The sequence below is a fragment of the Rhinoraja longicauda genome, chromosome 25 (assembly GCF_053455715.1).
Source record: "Rhinoraja longicauda isolate Sanriku21f chromosome 25, sRhiLon1.1, whole genome shotgun sequence".
In the NCBI taxonomy this organism is placed as follows: Eukaryota; Metazoa; Chordata; class Chondrichthyes; order Rajiformes; family Arhynchobatidae; genus Rhinoraja; species Rhinoraja longicauda.
This window is the reverse complement of record NC_135977.1, coordinates 2457943-2480775: the sequence shown is the minus strand read 5'-3', so window position 1 is coordinate 2480775 and position 22833 is coordinate 2457943. Positions and strand designations below refer to the sequence as shown.

General features: G+C 44.6%; 1 protein-coding gene across 6 annotated transcripts in view; it reads right to left on the bottom strand.

The window, feature by feature from the left end:
• Window positions 1–17210, bottom strand: part of golga3 (golgin A3) — a 51099-nt gene extending 33889 nt beyond the window's left edge. Inside the window, exons 1-3 of one of the 6 annotated variants that reach the window (XM_078421915.1) lie at window positions 17097–17210; window positions 12515–12889; window positions 2818–3207 (exon numbers count right to left, since the gene is read on the bottom strand). In XM_078421915.1, the coding sequence (XP_078278041.1) occupies window positions 2818–3207; window positions 12515–12644 (520 nt within the window). In that variant the 5' untranslated portion in view covers window positions 12645–12889; window positions 17097–17210. Of the gene's footprint in view, window positions 1–2817; window positions 3208–12514; window positions 12890–16897; window positions 17032–17096 lie in introns of those variants that run through there. The other 5 variants (XM_078421914.1, XM_078421916.1, XM_078421917.1 and 2 more) reach the window with 5 other exon arrangements.
• Window positions 17211–22833: the final 5623 nt, after the last annotated feature.

Sequence of the window (22833 nt, the reverse complement as noted above, 5' to 3'; positions counted from 1 at the left end):
CCACAACACAGGGGTTGCCCGTGAATATATAACCCAAAGCACACTGTAAAACGTATGCAAGCAGAAATTTCCTAGAGGAAATGAAATTTAATCTTTGTGAATATTTGCAGTGGATTTCAAATTGCAACAAGCAATATCAATCTGGATGCAAGGAATTTTCATTAACACCAACGTCATTTTCCACACAGTTCAGAGCACTTTGCAGAAGACATCACTGATTACAGCAGCAACAGACACTCCCTACACAATTATATTTAAAAACAAATATATGAAATGCTCCTTTAGTTCTCCCACATTCGGGCCTCTCTACACTGGCTCCCGGTATAGTACCGAATCAACTTTAAGCTCCTCCTATTCACATACAAAGCCCTAAATGGGCTTCCCCCCCCCCCCCCATATCAAAAATCTTCTAACTCACCACTCTATCTCCAGGTCCCTCAGGTCGGCCGACTTGGGGCTACTGTCTATCCCGCGGTTTAGGCTTAAGCTCAGGGGTGACCGCGTTTTTGCGGTTGCAGCTCCGAGACAGTGGAACAGCATCCCTCTCCCCATCAGAACTGCCCCCTCCATCGACTCCTTTAAGTCCAGGCTCAAAACCTATTTCTACTCCCTAGCGTTTGAGGCCCTCTGAGCTGTTATGTTTGTGTGCCATTGTATGTTCGTTCTTAGTACCTGAACTGATGTACAGCACTTTGGTCAACGTGGGTTGTTTTTAAATGTGCTATACAAATAAAATTGACTTGACTTGACATTTCTATTTCCCTCTCGCCACCATGGCCAGCAAGTAGGGGGCTCCACAGCACCATACTGCAACCTTCACAGGTAGAGGGTGCAGTCCCTGCAGGGAAGAGCTGGCCTTCAAACCACTCACTTCCCCAGTTCAATAATGAAACACGACACGCCAGCGAAGCTGCTACAAAAAGCTGCACAAACTGGTTCTCTGGGAGGCCAATGAACTGCAAGCTAACACCATCAACTGCAAATGTGAAATTGTCACCAAAAAAACCCCCATAAGTTGTTTGGAGAAATATGGAACTGCAGATGCTGGAACCTTGAACAAAACACAAAGTGCTGGAGGAACTCAGCGGGTCAGGCAGCATCTGTGGAAGGAATGGACAGGCAACATTTGAGCCGAGACCCTTCTTCAGACTCAATTTGTTTTGCAACCATACATTTTTTGCAAACAAACATATCCACATCCAATATCAAAATTTATTCCCCGTTTCCATGTCAAGCTTAATTGCACTTAATATTGTGCAATTTACTTCATTACACTTGTTACTTTAAAAAAGCACTAAACAGTCAGTGGAGATAGGAGAAACTCATCACCCACACAGGATAGCACTATGCAGTTATAGGGGAAAAACATCTGGAAAATGTCAGTTATCATGCCTTTATGAATGTCACAATACAAGTTGCAACAGAAGTGGCATTAAAAGGCCAGGCATGATTGTAAAACTATAGCTGAACATTACCACAACTGTACTGAAACACAATCCCAATTTCTATGCATCCAGCATAGCCACACAAAATTCCATCCTCCTTACTTCATCAACCTAAACTTGCTGCATTCCACAGAGTTTAAAAAAAGACAGTGCTGGAGAAAGTCAGCAGGTCAGGCAGCATCACTGGAGAACATGGATAGGTGAGGTCTTGGGTCAGGAACCTTCTTCAAACTGATTGCCGGGGGGGGGGGGGGGTAAGGAATAAAGCTGGAAGAGAGGAGGTGTAGGACAAAGCCTGGCAAGTGATAGGAAGAATGTAGACACAAAATGCTGGAGTAACTCAGTGGGTCAGGCAGCATCTCGGGAGAGAAGGAATGGGTGACGTTTAGGGTCGAGACCCTTCTTCAGACTGATGTCAGGGGAGTAACTCAGCAGGTCAGGCAGCATCTCGGGAGAGAAGGAATGGATGACGTTTAGGGTCAAGACCTTTCTTCAGACTGATGTCAGGGGAGGGGGCGGGACAAAGTTACTGAGTAAATTTCCCCGGTGTGGGACGAATAAAGGAATATATTATTATTAATTATTACTCACCTGACATCAGTCTGAAGAAGGGTCACGACCCTAAACTTCACCCATTCCTTCTCTCCCAAGTTGCTGCCTGATCCGCTGAGTTACTCCAGCATTTTGTGTCTACCTTCCAATTACACCGGCATCTGCAGTTTTTTTCCTACAGAAGTGCTAGGAAAGGGGGTGCATTGATCGGTAGGTGGTTGGACACAGGCCAGAGAGGAATAGAAAGTGTGAGATAAGGGTGTGCATTGTGAAGCCAGAAGAAAGTGGAAGTAGGCGGAAGGAGATGGAGGAGGGGGAGAGACCAATGCAAGCTCATGTCCGGCACGTGAGCTGTGCTCTGGAGCCTACCAATCTTAAATTCCACTGCTCTTGTGGCGATTCTGAACAAGTTTCTAGGTGGAAGTGAGTTCACGAGTTTGCAAAATACTAAATGGTCACAGACAAATAACGTGAGATTATGGAGATGCTGAAAGAGGATAAATTCACTCTAAAATATAACGACTTCGTCCCTTCCCTAGCCAATACCCTCCAGAAGATTCACACCCAGCTAGTTTCTTTGGGTCTGCCCTTTATTCTTGTAGATATTGGTAAAAAAATGATTTATGTCTACTTACATTTGGATTAAAAGCTTTACATATTCTAACTTGTTCTCTATGATAGCACATGCATAGAAAGAGAGAGCACATGGAATTGCCAGCTCGATCAATTCAGCTTAGAAAGCAAGGCAGATTTGGCAGAGAGGAAAATGTAATTAAAACAGGAAGGCTGGTAAGAGCCACCCCTGTAAAGTAATGCTTACGCAAATCGGTTTCTTGCATAGGAAGACTTAGAATGAGCGACTGCAAAGCTTCACTTGTTTGAACAAAGATCTCAGGTTTAGCTTCCTGAGACTTCCTTAAGTTGCCATGGAAACCACCCACACCTGGGGAAGGCTCTTTGCTCTCATCTGATCTGCACTTGGGCGACAGAGTTTCTGGTGAGTTCGAGACAGCCTGGGGAATGCCAGAAGGCCCAGTGTTCCTGCAAACAGACTCGGATCCATTCTGATAACTGTCTCCCTTTCCACCAGCACCTGTCACACTGGAAGCACACTGCTGCTGCATCTTGCCCTCACGTTTGCCCGAGACGCTGCCGGCGTTCACAGCCGCTCCACTCTTTGCCACTTTATCAGCACTGCTCACACGGGCACCTATGAAAGATGAAGGACAGTTAGCAACTAGAACCACCCTTAGCCTACGAACTTACACTTGACACTAAACAGAGAGCAAGCTTTATTTTCTCATTAGACTTTGGGACAGGAGTAGTTTTGTTTAAATGTTATTACGCTAAATGTTCTGTCACTTTAGTAACACAAAGAGATTATCAAGAAGGGATGGTGGGGGGGATGGGGCACATCAATAGTAATTGAAGGAAGTTAAACCGATTTTCTTTCATCTTTAAACTCACTAGCCCACATTTTTAGTTTTGTTGTTTGAACAAGGATTAATAACCCAAAAGCTAGCTGTTACTTTTTTTATAACTTTAAAAAGGAGTGCAGACTTTGAATAAATTAGTTTGCTTTAACACACACACAGGAAAGCTCTACGTAATGCGCGCATTACGTAGTGTGCACGCACACACACACACAGGAAAGCTTTACGTAATAAAAATCAAAGCTTGATGCCACGTTGAAATGTCTATTTTTACAGCGATTCAGATTTTCAACTTCCTCTTAGCTTGCGTTAGGCAAACACGTCAATTACATAATATTAACTTTCAGTGCCACCATCAATCAAAACCTTGTCATAAAACAGGTTGTTGCCAGAATCTGGGACTGCAATACTTGGCATTGTCAGGGTGAGCAGCTGTACTATTTTAGAATTAAACACCAATGATATCTGAGCCAAAGCGAGAACACAAATGCCATCATTTCAAAAACATGACTCCATCAGTTCAAAAGTGTCACAATTTAGGCTCTTTAAAATGTGTTTCTAAATAACAAAGAAATAACATGTTCATCATTTTATCAGCTGGACCTTTGACTTCACCCAATGTCAGTGATCAGCACTGAAACCTTGGTAATTCAAGACATCCTGGCAATTTTTGATGAATGTTTCCGTTCTCTCTGCCCTCAGCCACCAGCCCCTCAAAGATTTCCAGCTAGCTTTTGATTTTGGTGTAACTCAACAGGTCAGGCAGCATCTGTGAAGAGAATAGATAGACAACGATTCGGGTCAGGACCCTCCGAAACGTCTATCCATTCTCTCCACAGATGCTGCCTGACCTGCTGAATATTTCCAGCACCGTGCGCTTTGCTCAATATCCCAGCACCTGCAGTTCCTTGTATGTCTGGCTTTTGGTGTTCCAAACACCCACTGCGAGCATGGAACGAGTGTTCTTTCCAAGGGTAACACAGACATCAGTTAGAAACGAATGAAAGTCCTTTTCATTTTCTTCTTTAACCAAATATCCCTTACCCACCCCCTCAGTCCTTCAAATCATCTGCTGCATGGAAAACATCAAACCCTTGAATGGACATTTCCCACAAGGTTATAACCATGGGCAACAGCAAGAAACACCGGAGTGCAGATCTATGCTTTAATGCAGCACGAACCAGAATAAAAATCAGCAAACAGCAAGGCTTCAGGACTGACAACCGAAAGCATGCTGTCGTGTTGCATCACAGCTTGACTCTGTCCAAGACCACAAGAAATTGCAGAGTTCTGGATATAGAACTTGCCAATAACAGTCTAGACTCCCCACCTTTGACTCCATCTACACTTCACGCTGCCTCGGAAAAACAATCAAAAACTTGTCCCATCTCGGTCATTCCTTCTCCCTGCTCCCATACGGCAGAAGGTACATAAACTCCAGACTCAGGAACAGCTTCTTCCCCTCCATTATCAGGCTTCTGAACAGTCCTTCCATAAGCTAGGGTACTATTCGATTAATCTCTACCCCATTGAGTACATTGGACTTTGTCCATGGAACTGACGCACTACGATGCTGAGAACTTTATTCTGCACTGTGTATTAGAACACTGTTCCATCTATTGTACTTGAGTTGGAACTGATTTTATCTATGTTATGTCATGTCTGATCTGTTCTGTTTCGATAGCAAGCCATACAGAACCTTTCACTGTGCCTCGGTGCATGACAACAATAAACCAAGACTTGCTTATTCACAACCAAAATTGAATTTTCAAATGAGGAATGTGGAATTTGAACTGTGTCCTCTGGTTACTAACCCAGTAACATTACGCTCCCTCACTGCCATTCAGTGAAGGAACTCAACAAAGCAAATGGAAACCAAAACTTAATCCTCCAACAAGGAATCTGATCTTTTCATCCATTGACTTGGTGGACATAAACAAAATCAACAGGTAAAACTGTCCAGCTTTCTAAACAGCTGCAACTTTAGTTTTTCTTAAAATTCCTCAAAACCTCTGCATAACCTAATGTAAATGAAGTGTAAGAAAATAACTGCAGGTGCTGGTACAATTCGAAGGTATTTATTTCACAAAATGCTGGAGTAACTCAGCAGATCAGGCAGCATCTAATGTAAATGAGGTGCAGTCAGACAAGCATAAATCTTTTAGTCCACACACACACCCATTCTCCACTGTACAGTAATGCACAGGACAATAAAACCAGTTTGACGTGCACGTGAACTGGAAATGCAGCCGTCAGCCGTCAGACCAGGTAAACGGAATTTTTCAAGAGGTGGTGCCAAAATTCTTCCCATCACATTCTTCCATTAACTCCAATCACACAATGTGTAACAAAGTTCATCTTGGAGGCGGATAGACTAAACTGATACTTGAAGTGAACTTGAAAATATTTTCTGTGGAAAATGAAATTGGCCCACATTTCCCCTGTTTTACATAGGCACAATGACATACATGCACAGCAATTGTAAATGCAGGACTCTCAGGCAGACTTGCAATTACTTCAGACAGACACAAAGTGCTGGAGTGACTCGTTGGGTCAGGCAGCATCTCTGGAGAAAATGGAAATGTGAAGTTTTGTGTTGTGACCCTTCTTCAGAAGAAGTCTGAAATATCACCTACCACCTCGCCATTTTCCCCATGGATGCCGACTGACCAGTTGAATGGAATGTTGGCCTTCGTAACAAGAGGAGTTGAGTATAGGAGCAAAGAGGTCCTTCTACAGTTGTACCGGGCCCTGGTGAGACCGCACCTGGAGTACTGTGTGCAGTTTTGGTCTCCAAATTTGAGGAAGGATATTCTTGCTATGGAGGGCGTGCAGCGTAGGTTCACTAGGTTAATTCCCGGAATGGCGGGACTGTCGTATGTTGAAAGGCTGGAGCGATTGGGCTTGTATACACTGGAATTTAGAAGGATGAGGGGGGATCTTATTGAAACATATAAGATAATTAGGGGATTGGACACATTAGAGGCAGATAACATGTTCCCAATGTTGGGGGAGTCCAGAACAAGGGGCCACAGTTTAAGAATAAGGGGTAGGCCATTTAGAACGGAGATGAGGAAGAACTTTTTCAGTCAGAGGGTGGTGAAGGTGTGGAATTCTCTGCCTCAGAAGGCAGTGGAGGCCAGTTCGTTGGATGCTTTCAAGAGAGAGCTGGATAGAGCTCTTAAGGATAGCGGAGGGGGTATGGGGAGAAAGCAGGAACGGGGTACTGATTGAGAGTGATCAGCCATGATCGCATTGAATGGCGGTGCTGGCTCGAAGGGCTGAATGGCCTACTCCTGCACCTATTGTCTATTGTCTATTGTCTATTACTCAAGCATTTTGTCTATCTTTGGTATTAACTAGCATCTACTGTCCCTTTTTATTACAATCGCTTCATTTCAGGATATCTTATTGCTTGCCATTTCTCAAGGCAACGAGAGTGTGTATAAGAACCAATTGTTGTGTTTATTTATTTGAAACCTAAAAAACATTCACTCCAAACACGAGCAACAATCGTCAAGGAAATAATTTAATTCAGCAGGAACAATGAAGTATGCAAAAAGAATGGAGAGGAAATTGTGAGCAAACCTGGAGAGGTATTTAAATCATTTGCTATCCCTTCAAAATAAGATCAAGAACAAATGGGGGTTTTTTAAAAGACACCGTGCTGGAGTAACTAAAGAGGTCAGGCAGCATTACAGGAGAACATGGATAGTTACTATTATACTGAGATCGAAGAATGAAGCACTAGTACTGCATTAGTACAAAAAGGTTTTGTTTAACATTAAACTTGTAAATCCGATTAAGAGTTAAAGCCTTAATTACTACTTTGTAACAGATCCTATCCAAGACATAAAAAGATATATTTACAATTCCAAACTGCCTTTTTCCTCATCTCATATTGCATTTACTAAGTCTATTAATTTTTAATAGTTTTTGAGTATTTCCCTTTGAGAAACAAACCAATGATGGGCGTTCCCAGTGGGTAATGCATAACACATGCACAGAGATGCAATGGAAATATTCACATGGATTTCTTGCTTTGTTGGGTAGCGTGCTTGTTCCCACAACCAGCATCTGATCTGCAACAGATTGAAACAGGGCTCAATCATTTTAATGAAGGGGGTCCTTTCTTTTAAATTGTGGAACATTCGTCGTAAGTTGATGGAAGATTCTGACAAAAGTTGTTGGGATAGTTAACTCAGCCTTGTGGCCAGTTATGCAAGTTTTAGCGAGCAAGGAGCAGGGTGGTAGACTGGTGGGAGCATTCAATGTTGTCACAATATTTATCGCCAGTCTGTGACTGGCTGACTGAAATGATGGTAGACACAAAATGCTGGAGTAACTCAGTGGGTCAGGCAGCATCTCGGGAGAGAAGGAATGGGTGATGTTTCGGGTCGAGACGTCTTCTTCAGACTTAAATTATCCCGTCCCAGCCTTTCTAACCCCATGGACAGAATTCTTTCCCCTTGGAATTTATTTTACCCAGGATAAAGCCTGCAATTGTCCATTTACTTAAAAAAAAATATTGTATTCAACAATTTAATATGAATTTATTTCATGATTTTATTTAATGCTATAATTTTGTGACGCAAAGTCAAAATTAAACTGTTTGAAAACTCTAATCATTTTGTCAGAATTATCAATTCATGTATCACGCTATCTTAAAGTGTAGATTACAGGTCCAAACCTTGGATCAATTTTTAGCCATGGATGAAAAGGTTTGGGAGCCGCTGGTGCAGCAGAAACTGCCAAACAACTCTAACGAGAAGATCAACTCCTCTTTTAGTGAAAACCAATTCAAGGTAAGTTATTGGGTTACAGCAGATCCTTCTCCAAAGGTTGCCGCCTTGTCGTGGTGGAGAAGCACGATTGTGCCCAAGATCCAGAGAGCTAGACCGTGTGGAACTGTGTTTCTGGCAGGGTTGGGGAACAGGGAGGTTACTGACAAAGCATGGCTCAAGAAGATGACCACGACAATGGTCAGACACAAAATGCTGGAGTAACTCAGTGGGACAAGCAGCATCTCTGGAGAGAAGGAATGGGTGACATTTCGGGTCGAAACCTTTCTCCCGGTTAAACCAGCATCTGCAGTTCCTTACTACACACCTCAAGGGTGGAACAGGCGGAGGACGGTGGCTGGGTGACGGTGGAGCACCACAACAGCTGAGAAGGCAGTCGGCAGCTGCAGCAGGGAGGGTCAACCATGGTGGGGTCCATGCTGTTGGACCGGGATCTGTCCCTGTCGAGGGCCGTGTACTGTCTGTCCGTGCACTGTCTGTCCGTGCACCAATCTCCCCATGTTGGAAGATCCCACGCACAGACATCCATCTGGGACACACCGGATACACACCCGTCTCCAGGATCAGCCTCTTCAGCTGTCTCAAGACCCAAAGAAATGACCCACCAGAACAGTCGCACTCGACTTCGAGTGATCGCTGATGACAACTGATTAATCATCGTGAAAGCTTCCAGTTACCACTCGAACCCAACCGGGTTACTAATACTATGCAGGAAAGAGAGCAGGTCAGAAATTGTGACATCGTCTGATGGGCCCATTGCAGCAGGAATGGGAAGTAAATCAAAAATAAATTAAAATTGCTGGTGCTCAAAATTTGAAGTGCAAATAAAGAATGCTAGAACTACTCAGCACGTCTGACAGCATTAGGGAAAGAGAAATAGAATTTCCACCCCAGATTGATGAGCATTCGTTCAAATCATTGACCATTTTGACATCAAGTCGTTGATCTCACATATTAACTCTGGTTTTCACTCCACAGATGTTGAGTATTTCTGGCATTCTCTATTTTTTATTTTAGAAAGCAAATTATTTTTGCAGAGGGTTTACTGCTGGGAATGTAAACATAGAAAATAGGTGCAGGACATCAGTCTGAAGAAGGGTCTCGACCCAAAACGTCACCCATTCCTTCTCTCCCGAGATGCTGCCTGACCTGCTGAGTTACTCCAGCATTTTGTGTCTACCTACCATTATTTTAAATGATGTTGATTGAGAAATAATTGAAGCAAAGTAACAAGGGAAACTGCCCTGCAGTCAAAATGTCACCGCAGGTTCTTCTGCAACCACCTGAGGGGAGGGCAGATTGTCCAAATTAACGCCCCTACCAAAAGATGGCACCTGGAACCACGGAACACAGACTAAGTGATCTTCCAAACTACCATGCCCCAGTCTACATACAAATAGTGCCTCACATCTGAAAGGTACTTGATGGTTCTAGGACTGGTTAAAAAAAAAAAAAAGAACTATCATTCCAGCCACGCAATACCAGTTGGTTCACATGATGTTGTTGGATGAGGCAGCATGGAGTTCCCCTACCTGGAACCTTCCCCCCCCCCCCCCACCCCTCGCCTGTGTCCACCAGGCTTCTTCCTGCCCTTCTTCCTGCCCTCCCCCCCACCACTCCCCCCCCCCCCCCACCACATTCAGTCTGAAATGTCCCCACCCAAAACATCACCTCCAGTGATGCTGCCTGACCCGCTGAGTTGCTCCAGCACTTTGTGTCCTTTGGTGTAAACCAGCATCTGCGGTTCCTTGTTTCTACAATCCTGCCGTGCTCTTGGTTCAGGCCCAACCTATCCAGATGATCATAATGTACACTAAAACCTACTCCCCTCCAGAGCTCGGCAGCTTCAAGGCTGGAGAGTATCATGTACTCGAGCACAGGTCAAAACGCAACTGTTGTGGCATCAAATGTTTCCAAGATCAGCCATAAGGACATTAGAACGTAGGAGCAAGACGAAGCCTGCCACAATATGACCATGGACACAAGACTTATCTCCACTGTGCCAGTTCCCCATCACCCTCAACGCCTAATCCTTCACAAAATGAGCTGCTTTCCTTAAAATAGCCCAAATGATCTATCCACTACCTCCCTGGGTCGTGAATTCCAGAGATTCACCACCGTCTGTGAGGAAAAAAGTAGTTTTAAATGACCTCCATCTTATCTTGTGTTCAAAATTCTTCTACTCAGGAAAGCTATTTCAGCAGTGCCATAAAACAGCCAGCAGTAGATGAACACAAAGACATCACTCCACACATTGCATCACCCTGGTTTGAATAGATTTGCAACTCTAATTACATATCAGTTTGCATGATTTCCACAGGCAAGGCAATTTTAAAGAAAATGGACAGGCAGAGAACCAGTAACTACTGATGTGCTAGCCTGAAGTCAGTAGTAGGAAAATCGCTACAAATTCTTGATTGATTGAAAAATATAGCATGGAAACAGGCCCTTTGGCCCACTGTGACCATGCCGACCATCGTTCACACCAGTTCTATGCTATCCCACCTTCTCATCCACTCCCTGCACACTAGGGGCAATTTACAGAGAGCAATTAATCTACAAAGCCGTACATCTTTGGGATGTGGCAGGATACCTGAGCACCCAGAGGAAACCCACGCGGTCACAAGGAGAATGTGCAAACTCTATTTATTTTGTTTATTGGTTAAACCTTTATTTATTTCCAGGGGTGAGGCTGTTAGGAGAGGAGAAAGAAATGGGGTCTGGCCGACCGCACCGTGACAGGCAAGGAGAGGGACGCGGCAACCAAGGAGGCCGGCTACAGCCTGGGACTTGCCTGGAACAGGCACCGTTCATAAAAACTGGAGCATGGACCTTGAAAATGACACAAAAACAAGGAACCTCTTGGCTGCGGACTCGGTAGACTATTTCTGCACACTTGCTAATCGAGGATTGGAGTTATGGCAACATTGTTGTCAGCAATGACAACAGCAGCACCATTGAAGCATTGCTACTCCCGGTCTCCCTTCACGGCTCCTGGGAAGGAGATGCTGAAGGGATAAACAGGAAGGGGAGCTGTGATACGGTGCCATCTCACTGGATGAGGGATTGAGACTGCCAGACAGCCTTCCAGCAGCTTGTGCCAGCCAGACAAGAACATCTCTGCCTCCCCCGCCACTCAGCTGCAGTGCCTGGGGCAGCCGGCCATCTCGTCAGACAGAATCTCGACAACCTCACAACATTCACAACACAATGTCCTTATGGAAAATCTGCAAGCCTTTTCTGAAACAGCACATTTCAAAAAAATAAGCGCAGTACAACAGCTGGTGATGGCTCCATCTTCACTACGGTCATGCTAAAATGGCTTAAGAAAAATACAGGCAGGAGAAACTGAAATCTATGTGCTCATAATGGCTTCCCACCTCAAAAGTTGGTATCATTTAAACCAATGTTCAATGCCCTTTTACCCCCTGAAGTTCTTTATGATTGGGACAATGCAGTGATTGTATTGAAAACTTATTCATAAATAAAAAGTCAAATAACAGGAACCCCATCAATGTTTAAACATCAAAGACACAAATAGTCACAGAAAGTAGAAGAGTTTAATGTATTCCTGAGGGTCTTGTTCCAAGGGTAGGGTGGGAAGGGTCTCCAACTAAAGGGCATGGTTTTAAAGGGGGTAAAAAGGAGAAACCTTTTCTCACAGAGGGTGGTGGGGCTGTGGAACAAGGAAGTGGTAGAAATGGATATAATTACAATTGTTAGTAGTCATTTAGACAAGTCTGTGGATAGGGAAGGTTGAGAGAGATACGGGCCAAATGCTTGGCAAATGAGCATCTTGGTTGGCATGGATGAGTCGGGCCGAAAGGCCTGTTTTCACTACCCAAGAATGAAGGGTAATAATGACAATAAAGCACCATTGAACCATTGAGATGCCCCATCTAAGCTAGTCCCATTTGCCCGTATTGGGCCCATATCCCTCTAAACCTTTCACCCATCCATGTACCTGTTCAGGTGTAATTTAAATGTTATTATAGCTGCCTCAACGACCTCCTCTAGCAGCTCGCATTATATTCCCACCACCATCCAAGTGAAAAAGGTGCCCCTCAGAATTTAAAAACAAGGACTTTAAAAGGCATGGGGCCATTTCTAAAACAATAAGCAACTTGATCCTCTCACCAAGCAGCAGCTCTGACTGATCCCATGATATTCATTTGTAAACATAACATTTTTTTTCTGAAAAGAGGCAAACTAAACGAATTCTGACAAGCTAGGAAGTAAATTCGGAGTTAATTTAATGAAGCTTCACAATGGTGTGACTCACCATTCAAATTGCCTCCCATGATGGATGAGGCAGACACGGCAGCATTATCAGGCATGATCTCTTCACTCTCAGTGGGAATGGCGTACACGGAATTAACCAGCAAAACATCCTGGGCATTTGGTGCCTCCATTATCTTACAGACGCCGCGGTAAACAACGACACAACAGTAAACGATGACACTTGCAAGGGCTTCTCGAAGCAAGACGAAGGCTGCTTCTTGCCATTAAAATGCGCTCAGTGGATGTGGGCAGCTCAAGATGGTGTAATGTCTGAAACGTTGCAGCATGACATCAACCAAGAATTGTTGCACTTGGCAAATCCCACATCGAGGAATGGGCCTTTCTGGCAGAAGCAGAGACTGAGAAATCACAGGCACTGTGGAAAGATAATACATTAACACTGGGTTAGATGGCGTCGGACATAGAACCAGGCCCCTCAGTCCATAACGTCTGTGCTGAAAGTATCTGGTTAAACTAATCTCTGACCACATCCCTCCACATGCATATGCCTATCTAAAAGCCTCTTAAATGCCGCTATCCCATCTGCTTCCACCCTCTACAACGCGTTCCAGGCTCACACCACCCTCTAAAAAATCTTGATCCGGATATCTCTCTTAAACTTTGACCTTTTCACCTTAAAGGATTTATATCAAAACAATGAGAAAAGATGCAAAGCAAGAAAATCAAATGCAGGTGGGCCTGAATGTGGTCATCTCGTAATACGCTCAATTATTCCAACAATTTGTGCAATATAATCATGTGTTTTTCACCATCTCACAAACATTTGTTTTTTTTATTTTCTCCTCCCTTCAATGAGGTCATAAGTGATAGGAGTAGAGTTAGGCCATTCGGCCCATCAAGCCTACTCCACCATTCAATCATGGCTGATCTATCTCTCCCTCCCTCCAACCCCATTCTCCTGCCTTCTCCCAATAATCTCTGACACCCATGATCTCTGACAATGTACAACAATGATAGTTGCAACTTGAAATAAGAGGATACAATCAGCAAAGTTATAGCTGAGCTTATTTACAAAATGGGCAAAGATAGGAAGGTGGCCAGAAGCATGTTGGTGTGCTCAAGACGAGACGTGACAACGGATGAAGGCATCAACAGAGTTGAGGAAGCGACAAATAATGGCTGCTGGACACAACTGGTTGAATTTTCTTCCAACAACAGGATTGGTGCTATAAAAAACGCTTTGCAGGAAAAAAAAAACTGCAGATGCTGGTTCAAATCGAAGGTAGATACAAAATGCTGGAGTAACTCAGTGGGTCAGGCAGCATCTCTGGAGAGAAGGAATGGGTGATGTTTCGAAACCTCACCCATTCCTTCTCCCCAGAGATGCTGCCTGACCCACAGAGTTACTCCAGCATTTTGTGTCTACCAACACTTTGCGGGCTTCTTTTAAATGCACAAACTAAAGAATATCAGTCCGAAGCACCAGTAAAACTGACCATCACATCCTTGTGGCTTTTACATCTGCTGCTAGGGGCATGTCAGGGTGCAGTCTGCAAGCTTTGTTGATGGCACTGAACACAGGATCAGAGCAGCGAATGTGAACGATAAAATAGGAAGCCAAGAGTGAGGTGACCTTGAATCAAGGGTAGATTGTTGCTTTTGTTCAGGACAGTTGGTTCATTCGTGTGGTCCCAAACATATTTATGTACATTTTATGACCACGGCTTATTCCAAATTGCGCTGGTGCCATGTTTGCATCAGAATGAAGAGAATACTGATATACAAACCTGATATAGAAACTAAGCGGAGTAACAAGAGACTGTGAGCAAGAAACAAATTGCTGGAGGCACTCCGAGGGTCAGGCAACATCCGTGGGGGGGGGGGGGGGAAGGATAGTCGACTTTTCTGCTCGTCTCTGTATCAGGAATTCTTGACTTCCTCCAGCTGTTTGTTTTCTGCTCTAGAAGGTATGCTTGTTGGTCCAAAGAGGGAAGATTACACACTGCCACCCAAAATAACCGCGGACCGGGTGCTCAGTTGCGCACTTCATAAACATCACGAAACACCGGTCTGTCTGGTGGGTCCCACAACAAATGATCAACTTCTTGCAGAACATTTTAAAATCAGCATTTCCTCATAATATTTGCAAACACTTCACTTCAGAGCTACTGCTACTGTAAAGCTCTAAATGTTCTTCAACTTTATCCAGCAATGACCTGCACAGTGAGTGGAAATTTTCGTCAGCACGTCTGCAGGGCATTTTCAATCCCAAAGTTCAAAAATTGCTCTCTCAGATGAGCAAGGAAGAGAGGTGAGGGGTGTTTGTAAGCCAAGGTGGTATGGACTTTGAGGGTTTACACCTGACACTTAAAGCAGCGTGGTCACTTGAGAAAGGCATGAAGAAATATGATTTTCATTGTCTAAATGAAGAGACAGTAGACCTTCCGATGTGCTGGACCAGCTGACAGCCCTGCATCAGGTATTTTTTACTTCATCCAGTTGTTTGTTTCTTATTCTGGAAAATATCCTTGCCAGTTCAGAGATGGAAGCAGGAGATTACACACTCCCACCCAAAATAACCTGTTAGAATTTGTGGAATGCAAGGAAAGAACGTGGTGCCAGCAACTACTGGGGTCGGGTGAACAATTCAACAGTTTACTGATGTTTAGGAGTGTGTTTCCTGGGAAACTTCATGGCGAGGGATTTTTACCTACGTACATACAAGAACAGTTTTCAGAGAAATACAAAAAAAAACACGGGAGCTTTTTTGGACAAGTTATTTAGGGGGCTAGCGTGCATTCAAAAACATTTTTCCAGTGACATGTTGCACTGATCACCAACCAGTTGTACTTCTTCCAGAACTTCAAACACATTGAAACAAGGATAGACACAAAAAGCTGGAATAACTCCGCAGAGAGAAGGAATGGGTGACGTTTTGGGTCGAGACCCTTCTTCAGACTGATTAGGGATAACGGAAACAAGAGATATAGACGGTGATGTGGAGAGATAAAGAACAATGAATGAAAGATATGCAAAAAAGTAACGACAATAAAGGAAACAGGCTATTGTAAGCTGTTTGTAGGGTAAAAATGAGAAGCCCGTGTGACTTCGGTGGGGGAGGGATAGAGAGAGAGAGGGAATGCCGGGGCTACCTGAAGTGCGAGAAATCAATATTCATACCACTGGGCTCTATCTTTGGTTTAAACCAACATCTGCAGTTCCTTCTTATGCATTGAAACAAGGTCCGGCTCAGTGTTTTGCAAGGAAATCACTGGCAGTAATATTGTACTACGATCAGGGTTTGTCTGTACCAACATTAGGTTTCATTTATAATTTATTAAACCTTTTGAGTTTATTATGTTACCTATGAGTACTATGTTCACAGACCTGATTCGCAGCTGTAAGGATTTCATTGTTCCGTTTTCAGCTAAACACACTTGACTCAATGATCAAAAGACAGAATAAAGGAGTTGGAACAGGGGGCCGAAGCATAGATTATTGTTATTAATGATTAAACATTCTCACTGATATGATTTCTCAACTGACAGGGACAAGAGATAGAGATTAATAACGATCATGACCACTTCAGTCAGCAAAAGGAAAATTAGAAGTTTGAATAAAATTAAAGCAGAAAAATATCAATAAATACAATAACATTGAGAAATGTTTTGTATCATCGACAAATTTAGAAGGACAATGTAACACACACAGGTTCTTGTAAACCCCAACACAACAAACATATTCACAGATATAGAAGTAGATTGGATAATGCAATAGGAAGCATAAGGAAATAACTAAGAGTAAAACAGATTAATAAAACCATGTATTTAAATACATCTTTTGGTTTTTTTTATGTCATCTATGCACAATTATAACAATCAACATTTCCCAAAGGTCAACTCTGTAGCCGTATGGAACAATAGGCAAAAAATAATATGGAGCAGCAACCAGAATAATAAATTGTCCTCCCGTTTCCCTAATTCCTATTTAGTTTTAAATGCAGGTTTTGGAATATCTTAGAAGGGTCGTGAAGGTGAGTCCAAAAAGTAAGTCCTTCTTTCGTTACAGCTCTCACAATCAGGTGACATGCGTCATGCATCCCTGAAACAAGCCTTCTTGGCCCAACAACTTGTCCACACCGACCAAGTTGCATAACCAGACTGGTCAGACTTGCCAGCAGCTCCAGGGACAAAAATACCCAAATCATCCAACGTTTCGGAATCGACCAACGCATCACCGCACTGTCCCCATCCCCCCCCCCCCCCCCAGTACCAGTAGCTAGACCAGTCCCCTCCTCCCCCCCTCCCCATCTCCTCCCAGTACCTAGACCAGTCCCCCCCCCTCCCCCTCCCCCTTTCCCCGCGGGCTGAGGCGGATCTGGTCGGGACGGGGGGTCGGAGTCGCGGGGGCCGCCCACAGTTACCGGTGCAGCCCAGACACCCCGGGCGCGGCGGTGGCGGCGGCCAGACGTGGCCACTCCAGTCCGTCCGCCTCAAGCTTCCCCCCCCCCGGGCCCTTCCGCGCGGTCCCCGCCGCCCAACGCCGGCGGCGCAGCGACAGCCCACACGACAAACGACCCGCTCCGACAGCGGCAGTCGCCGCCCTTCAGACACACGACTCACGGAAACGGACATGGCAGCGGTGCCACCCACCCTCCCTCTGTCTGTCAGTCTGTCTCCGTGCCTGCCTTCCCTGCGCTCGGCTGAGAGGCGCCAGGCAGCCCGGAGCCCGCGGGAGGACGGACCTTCCGGTGAGAAGGCGGGGCCACTCTGTGACTGACAGGTGGAAGGAGGCGGCCTCCTTGCATGACTTGATGCCAACCCTCCATTTAACACTTTAACAACTCCCCCCTCCATTCCCACACTATCCTCCACTGTCAGAGTGGGGCCCAGACGCAAACTGGAGGAACAACGCCTCATGTTTCGCCTTGGGACAGTTTATTCCCGGTTGCTTTCAGGCAACTGAACCATCCTACCCCAATCAGAGAACAGTGCTGAACTACCATCTACCTCCTTGGTGACCCTCAGACTATCAGGCTGCAGGTTGTTACTTGGATAGGTTGGGGGAGTGGGCAGATGCAGTATAATGTGGATAAATGTGAGGTTATCCACTTTGGTGGCAAGAACAGGAAGGCAGATTATTATCTGAATGGTGTCAGATTAGGAGAAGGGGAGGTGCAATGAGACCTGGGTGTGCTTGCACATCAGTCACTGAAAGTAAGCATGCAGGTACAGCAGGCAGTGAAGAAAGCCAATGGCATGTTGGCCTTCATTGCAAGAGGATTTGAGTTTAGGAGCAAGGAGGTCCTACTGTTGTTGTGCAGGGCCCTGGTGAGACCGCACCTGGAGTATTGTGTGCACTTTTAGTCTCCTTATTTGAGGAAGGACATTATTGCTATTGAGGGAGTGCAGCGTAGGTTCACCAGGTTAATTCTCAGGATGGCGGGACTGGCGTATGATGAAAGAATGGAGCAACTAAGCTTGTATTCAAAGAAATTTAGAAGGATGAGAGGGGATCTTATAGAAACATATAAAAAATTTAGAGGATTGGACAGGGTAGATGCAGGAAAAATGTTCCTGATGTTGGGAGAGTCCAGAACCAGGGGTCACAGTTTAAGAGTAAGGGGTAGGACTGAGATGAGGAAAAGAAAATTCACCCAGAGAGTTGTGAATCTGTGGAATTCTCTGCCCCCAGAAGGCAGTGGAGGCCAATTCACTGGATGTGTTCGTGAGGGCTAAGGGAATCAAGGGATATGGGGAAAAGCCGGAACGGGGTACTGATTTTGGATGATCAGCTATGATCATATTGAAAGGTGGTGCTAGTTTGAAGGGCTGAATGGTTTACTCCTGCCCTATTTTTAATGTTTCTATGTCTATATTTCTATCTTTGATTTGACTTTGCTGACTCTACCTTGCACTAAATGCCATTCACTTATCATGTATCTATACACTGTAAATGGATTGATTGTAATCATATATTGTCTTTATGCTGACTGGATAGATCACAACAAAAGGCTTTTCACTGTACCTCGGTACACGTGACAATAAACTAAATTGAACTGAAACTGAACTGATAAACTAAACTGAGCTTATAACCCAACAGTATGAGTTACTTTTTTACATATCTTTCATAATTTGTTCTATATCTCTCTATATCACCCGATTCCCTCTTCACTGAATCTCAGTCTGAAAAATGGGTCTTGACCCAAAACCTCACCTCTTCCTTTTCTCCACAGATGCTGTCTGACCCACTGAGTTTTTTGTGTCAATCCTTGAGAAAAGGCACCTTGCTCTGCAATTTTCTTTTTTTTAAAGATTTCTTTGCTTTTTCAACTGGTATTGGCACTGAAATACTTATGCTTGACAAATCTCATCTGGGCCGAATTGCCTGTTTCTGTCTTTGCAATTCTATGACTCTATTACAAACACCTACCAAGTGATATTGAAAACAAAACACAGAGTGCTGGAGTAACAGTGGGTCAGGCAGCATCTGTGGATGGATTAGCAGAGAACGTCTCAGGCCGCAATCCTTCTTCATACAGACTTCCATCAGTCTGAAGAAGAGTCCCGACCTTAAACGTTGTCAGTCCATTTCCTCCACAGACGCTGCCTGGTCCGCTGTTCCTCCAGCATTTTGTGTTCTGTTTATTCACTTGCTTTCCTCCTTTTGGGCAGCAGAGGGCGCAGAATCGTCCTGCAGTGTGTCAGTGTGATGCAAAGTAAAGGGAGCAAATACTAGGAAACAGATGGGCCGAGAGGTCTCTCTCCTGCCGTATGACTCTCCGACTGCAAGTTCTGGCCTTGCAGGAGATGCACAGATCCAGAAAAAAATGAATAAATCGAACATTTGCTGCCCATTGCTGAATGCTTGAGAAGGAAACGGTGCTGGGTGAATGGATTTGGCAGGAGTTTGGAGGAGCAAAGTTTTGGTGGATGGAAGGTGAGAGGGCAGCAGGGAGGTATTGGGATAGTTGAGTGCAGGAGGGATGTCGAGGTAGGTTCCTTGTCAGGCACGAGCCGACAATCTGCCGGTGGATGTTTACAACAATGAAATACATTAGTTTTTAGTTTTGGTTTAGTTTAGTTTATTATTGTTACATGTGCACAGAGAGAATGAACAGCTTTTCTGCATGCTGTCCAGTCAAATCGTACGCCCACGTTTATTAAACAGCATTAATTGCTGATGAAAGTTGCCAGTTTTGTGTGACTGTGTAACATGACATTTCCATCTTCCACCCTCAGATATCTGAATATAAAAATCTTGTGCCTTCACCTATCCTGACAGATGCACACTGCGGTAAACAAGATGTACAACTGGTTCACTAAAGTCTGACTCACTGTCCCAGCGATGACAGAAAATTTTATTCACAAAGTTTGGGAATTGAAAAATATTTATTAGTTGGCAGGTAGAACCCCCCTGGCCTGTGTCCACCTATTAGCCATCACACTTTGCCCTGCCTCTCCTCTCTTCCAGCTTTCCTCTCCCCCTACAATCTGTCTGAGGAAGGGTCCCGACCGTAAACGTCGTCTCTCCATGTTCTCCAGGGATGCTGCCTGACGCACTGAGTTACTCCAGCACTTTGTGTCCTTTATTAGTTGGCTGGTTAATTTACGAAATTGTGGTAAAACTAAATAAGAAAAGAAATCAGTTAAAGAAAAGGCACTGACAAACTGCATTGTCTAGTCAAATAGTAACGTGATCAACTTTGGTCAGCAGAGAATAGCAGATAATTAAATTTAAAGTGATCTCTGTGTGAAGTGGAGATTAAATCAGAGTCCGATCTAATCAGAGATGAGATGTGACATCTTCCCAGCAGTCAGTCTGAAGAAGGGTGCTAATGTCAAACGTCACCTGTCCATTTCCTCCACAGATGATGCCTGACCCACTGAGTTACTCCAATCTATGTTGGGTCTCGCTGACGTACAGGAGGCCACAGTGGGAACACCAGATGCAGTAGATGAGGTTAGAGGATGTACACGTGAACCCTCTGTCTCACCTGGAAAGACTGCTGAGGTCCCTGGATGGGGGCGAGGGGGGAGGTGGCGGGACAGGTGTTACATCTCCTGCAGTTGCAGGGGAACGTAGCTGGGGAGGAGATGACTCGTGGGGGGGATGGGGGGGTGGGGAAGGAATGAGTGAACCAAGGAGTTGCTGAGGGAGTGGTCTCTGTGGAAGGCTGAAAGGGGTGACAATGGGAAGATGTGAAACATTATTGAAAAATAATAGTAACAAAATGATTCCTGGTATTCACTATCACTGGATACAGTAGTTAGTTTAATTCCATTAGTTTAATTATGGGCAGGTTTAGAGTGGTTATTCAATTGTATCAAGTGTCTGCAGAGCAATACGACGTGGGTCACTAAAACATACAGTAGAACAGTACAGCACAGGAACAGGTCCTTTGGCCGAACAGACTGCTGAGTTAAACTAATCTCCTCTGCCTGCACATGATCTATATCCCTCTATTCCTCGAACTTCTACGTGCCTGTCTAAAAGCCTCTTAAACACCACTATTGTATCTACCTTCACCACCACCCCTGGCAATGCGTTCCAGATCCCCACTACTCTCTGTATTCTTTTTTTCTCAGTGCAAGAAACTTGCCCCACACACCTCCATTAAAATTCCCCCCTCTTACCTTTTCGTTATGTCCTTTAGCCTTGGACATTTTCACTCTGGGAAAAAAGTTCTGACTTTTTCAATCGTCTCTGCCTGCACATGTTCCAGATCCCTCCATTCCATGCATATCCATGTGCATATGTAAAAGCCTCTTATAGAAAACATTCCTGACTTTTTGGAGAAATTGGCTGACAGACCCAGTGCTCAGAATCCTCTAACTAACATAACCTGGGTCTGTCTGTATATCACCAGCCCTCCACTGTCACGGAATCCTAGAACTGCCTGCCAACAGCACCCCGAGAGCCCCTTCACCAGAAGGACAGCTGCAGGTCACTTCTCAAGGATCAGAGTGCCATTCATGCCATCAGTTCCCATAGTTTAAACTCTAAAAAATTGCAGAAGCAAGTAACCTTGGAACGCAGGAGGACGAGAGGTGATCATAGTGTTATACAGCATGGGGACTGGCCCTACGGCCCAACTTGCCCAACATGTCTCATCTACGCTAGTCCCTCCTGAATGCGTTTGGCCCATATCCGTTCAAACCTGTCCTATCCATGTACCTGTCTAACTGTTTCTTAAACGTTGCGATAGTCCCAGCCTCAACGACCTCCTCTGTAATAATCATCACTGAACGATGTTAGATTTAGATCAAACAGAGTTAGATTTTACTCTTTGGGCTAAACGAATCAAGGGATATGGGGGAAAAAGCAGGAACGGGGTACTGATTGTGGATGATCAGCCATGATCATACTGAATGGCGGTGCCGGCCCGAAGGGCCGAATGGCCTCCTCCTGCACCTATTGTCTATGTCTATGTTTTCTCTATGCTGGAATCTTGAGCAAAACACAAAGTGCTGGACCAACTCAGCAGGTCAGGCAGCACCTGTGCAGGGAATGGACAGGCGATGTTTCTTCTTCAGACTGATTGCAGTAGCGGGAGGTGAAAACTGGAAGCCCAGTGGAGGCAAGACAAAGCCTGGCAAGTGATAGTTGGAGAAACAAGGAAACGCAGATGCGATTTGCAAAAAAAAAATCACAAAGTGCTGGAGTAACTCAGCTGGTCAGGCAGCATCTCTGGAGAACATGGATATGTGACGTTTCGGGCCGGGACCCTTTTTCAGACTTGAAATGTCACCTCTCCATGTTCTCCAGAGATCCAGCATTTTGTGTCTACACTAGATCTTGAAATATGTGGGTGCAAAGTAAGCAACAAGTGATGTTTTAATAATAATAATAATAATAATATTCATTTATTGTCATTGCAACGAGTACAACGAAATTAAAAAATAGCCAATCCTGACGGTGCGTACAAACATATATGCAATAAATGCAAAAACAAATAAATACATAAATACAATTAAATACAATTATATTAAGTACAAGATTTTTTAACGGTGTTGCCTAGTGCAAAGGTAGTGTTCAGTTCTCGTATGGCCCTGGGGTAAAAACTGTTCTTAAGTCTGTTTGTTCGGGATTTGATCGACCTGAAACGTCGACCAGAGGGCAGATGAACAAACAGACGGTGGCCGGGGTGGGATGGATCTTTTATTATTTTGCCTGCTCTACTGAGGCAGCGTAGTCTGAACAGGTGCTCCAGGGAGGGCAGTGAGCAGCCGATGATCTTCTGGGCCGTCGTGATGACCCTCTGAAGGGCCTTCCTGTCCTTTTCTGAGCAGCTGGCATACCATGTGGTTATACAGTATGCCAGCACACTCTCGATGGAGCAGCGATAGAAGGACAACA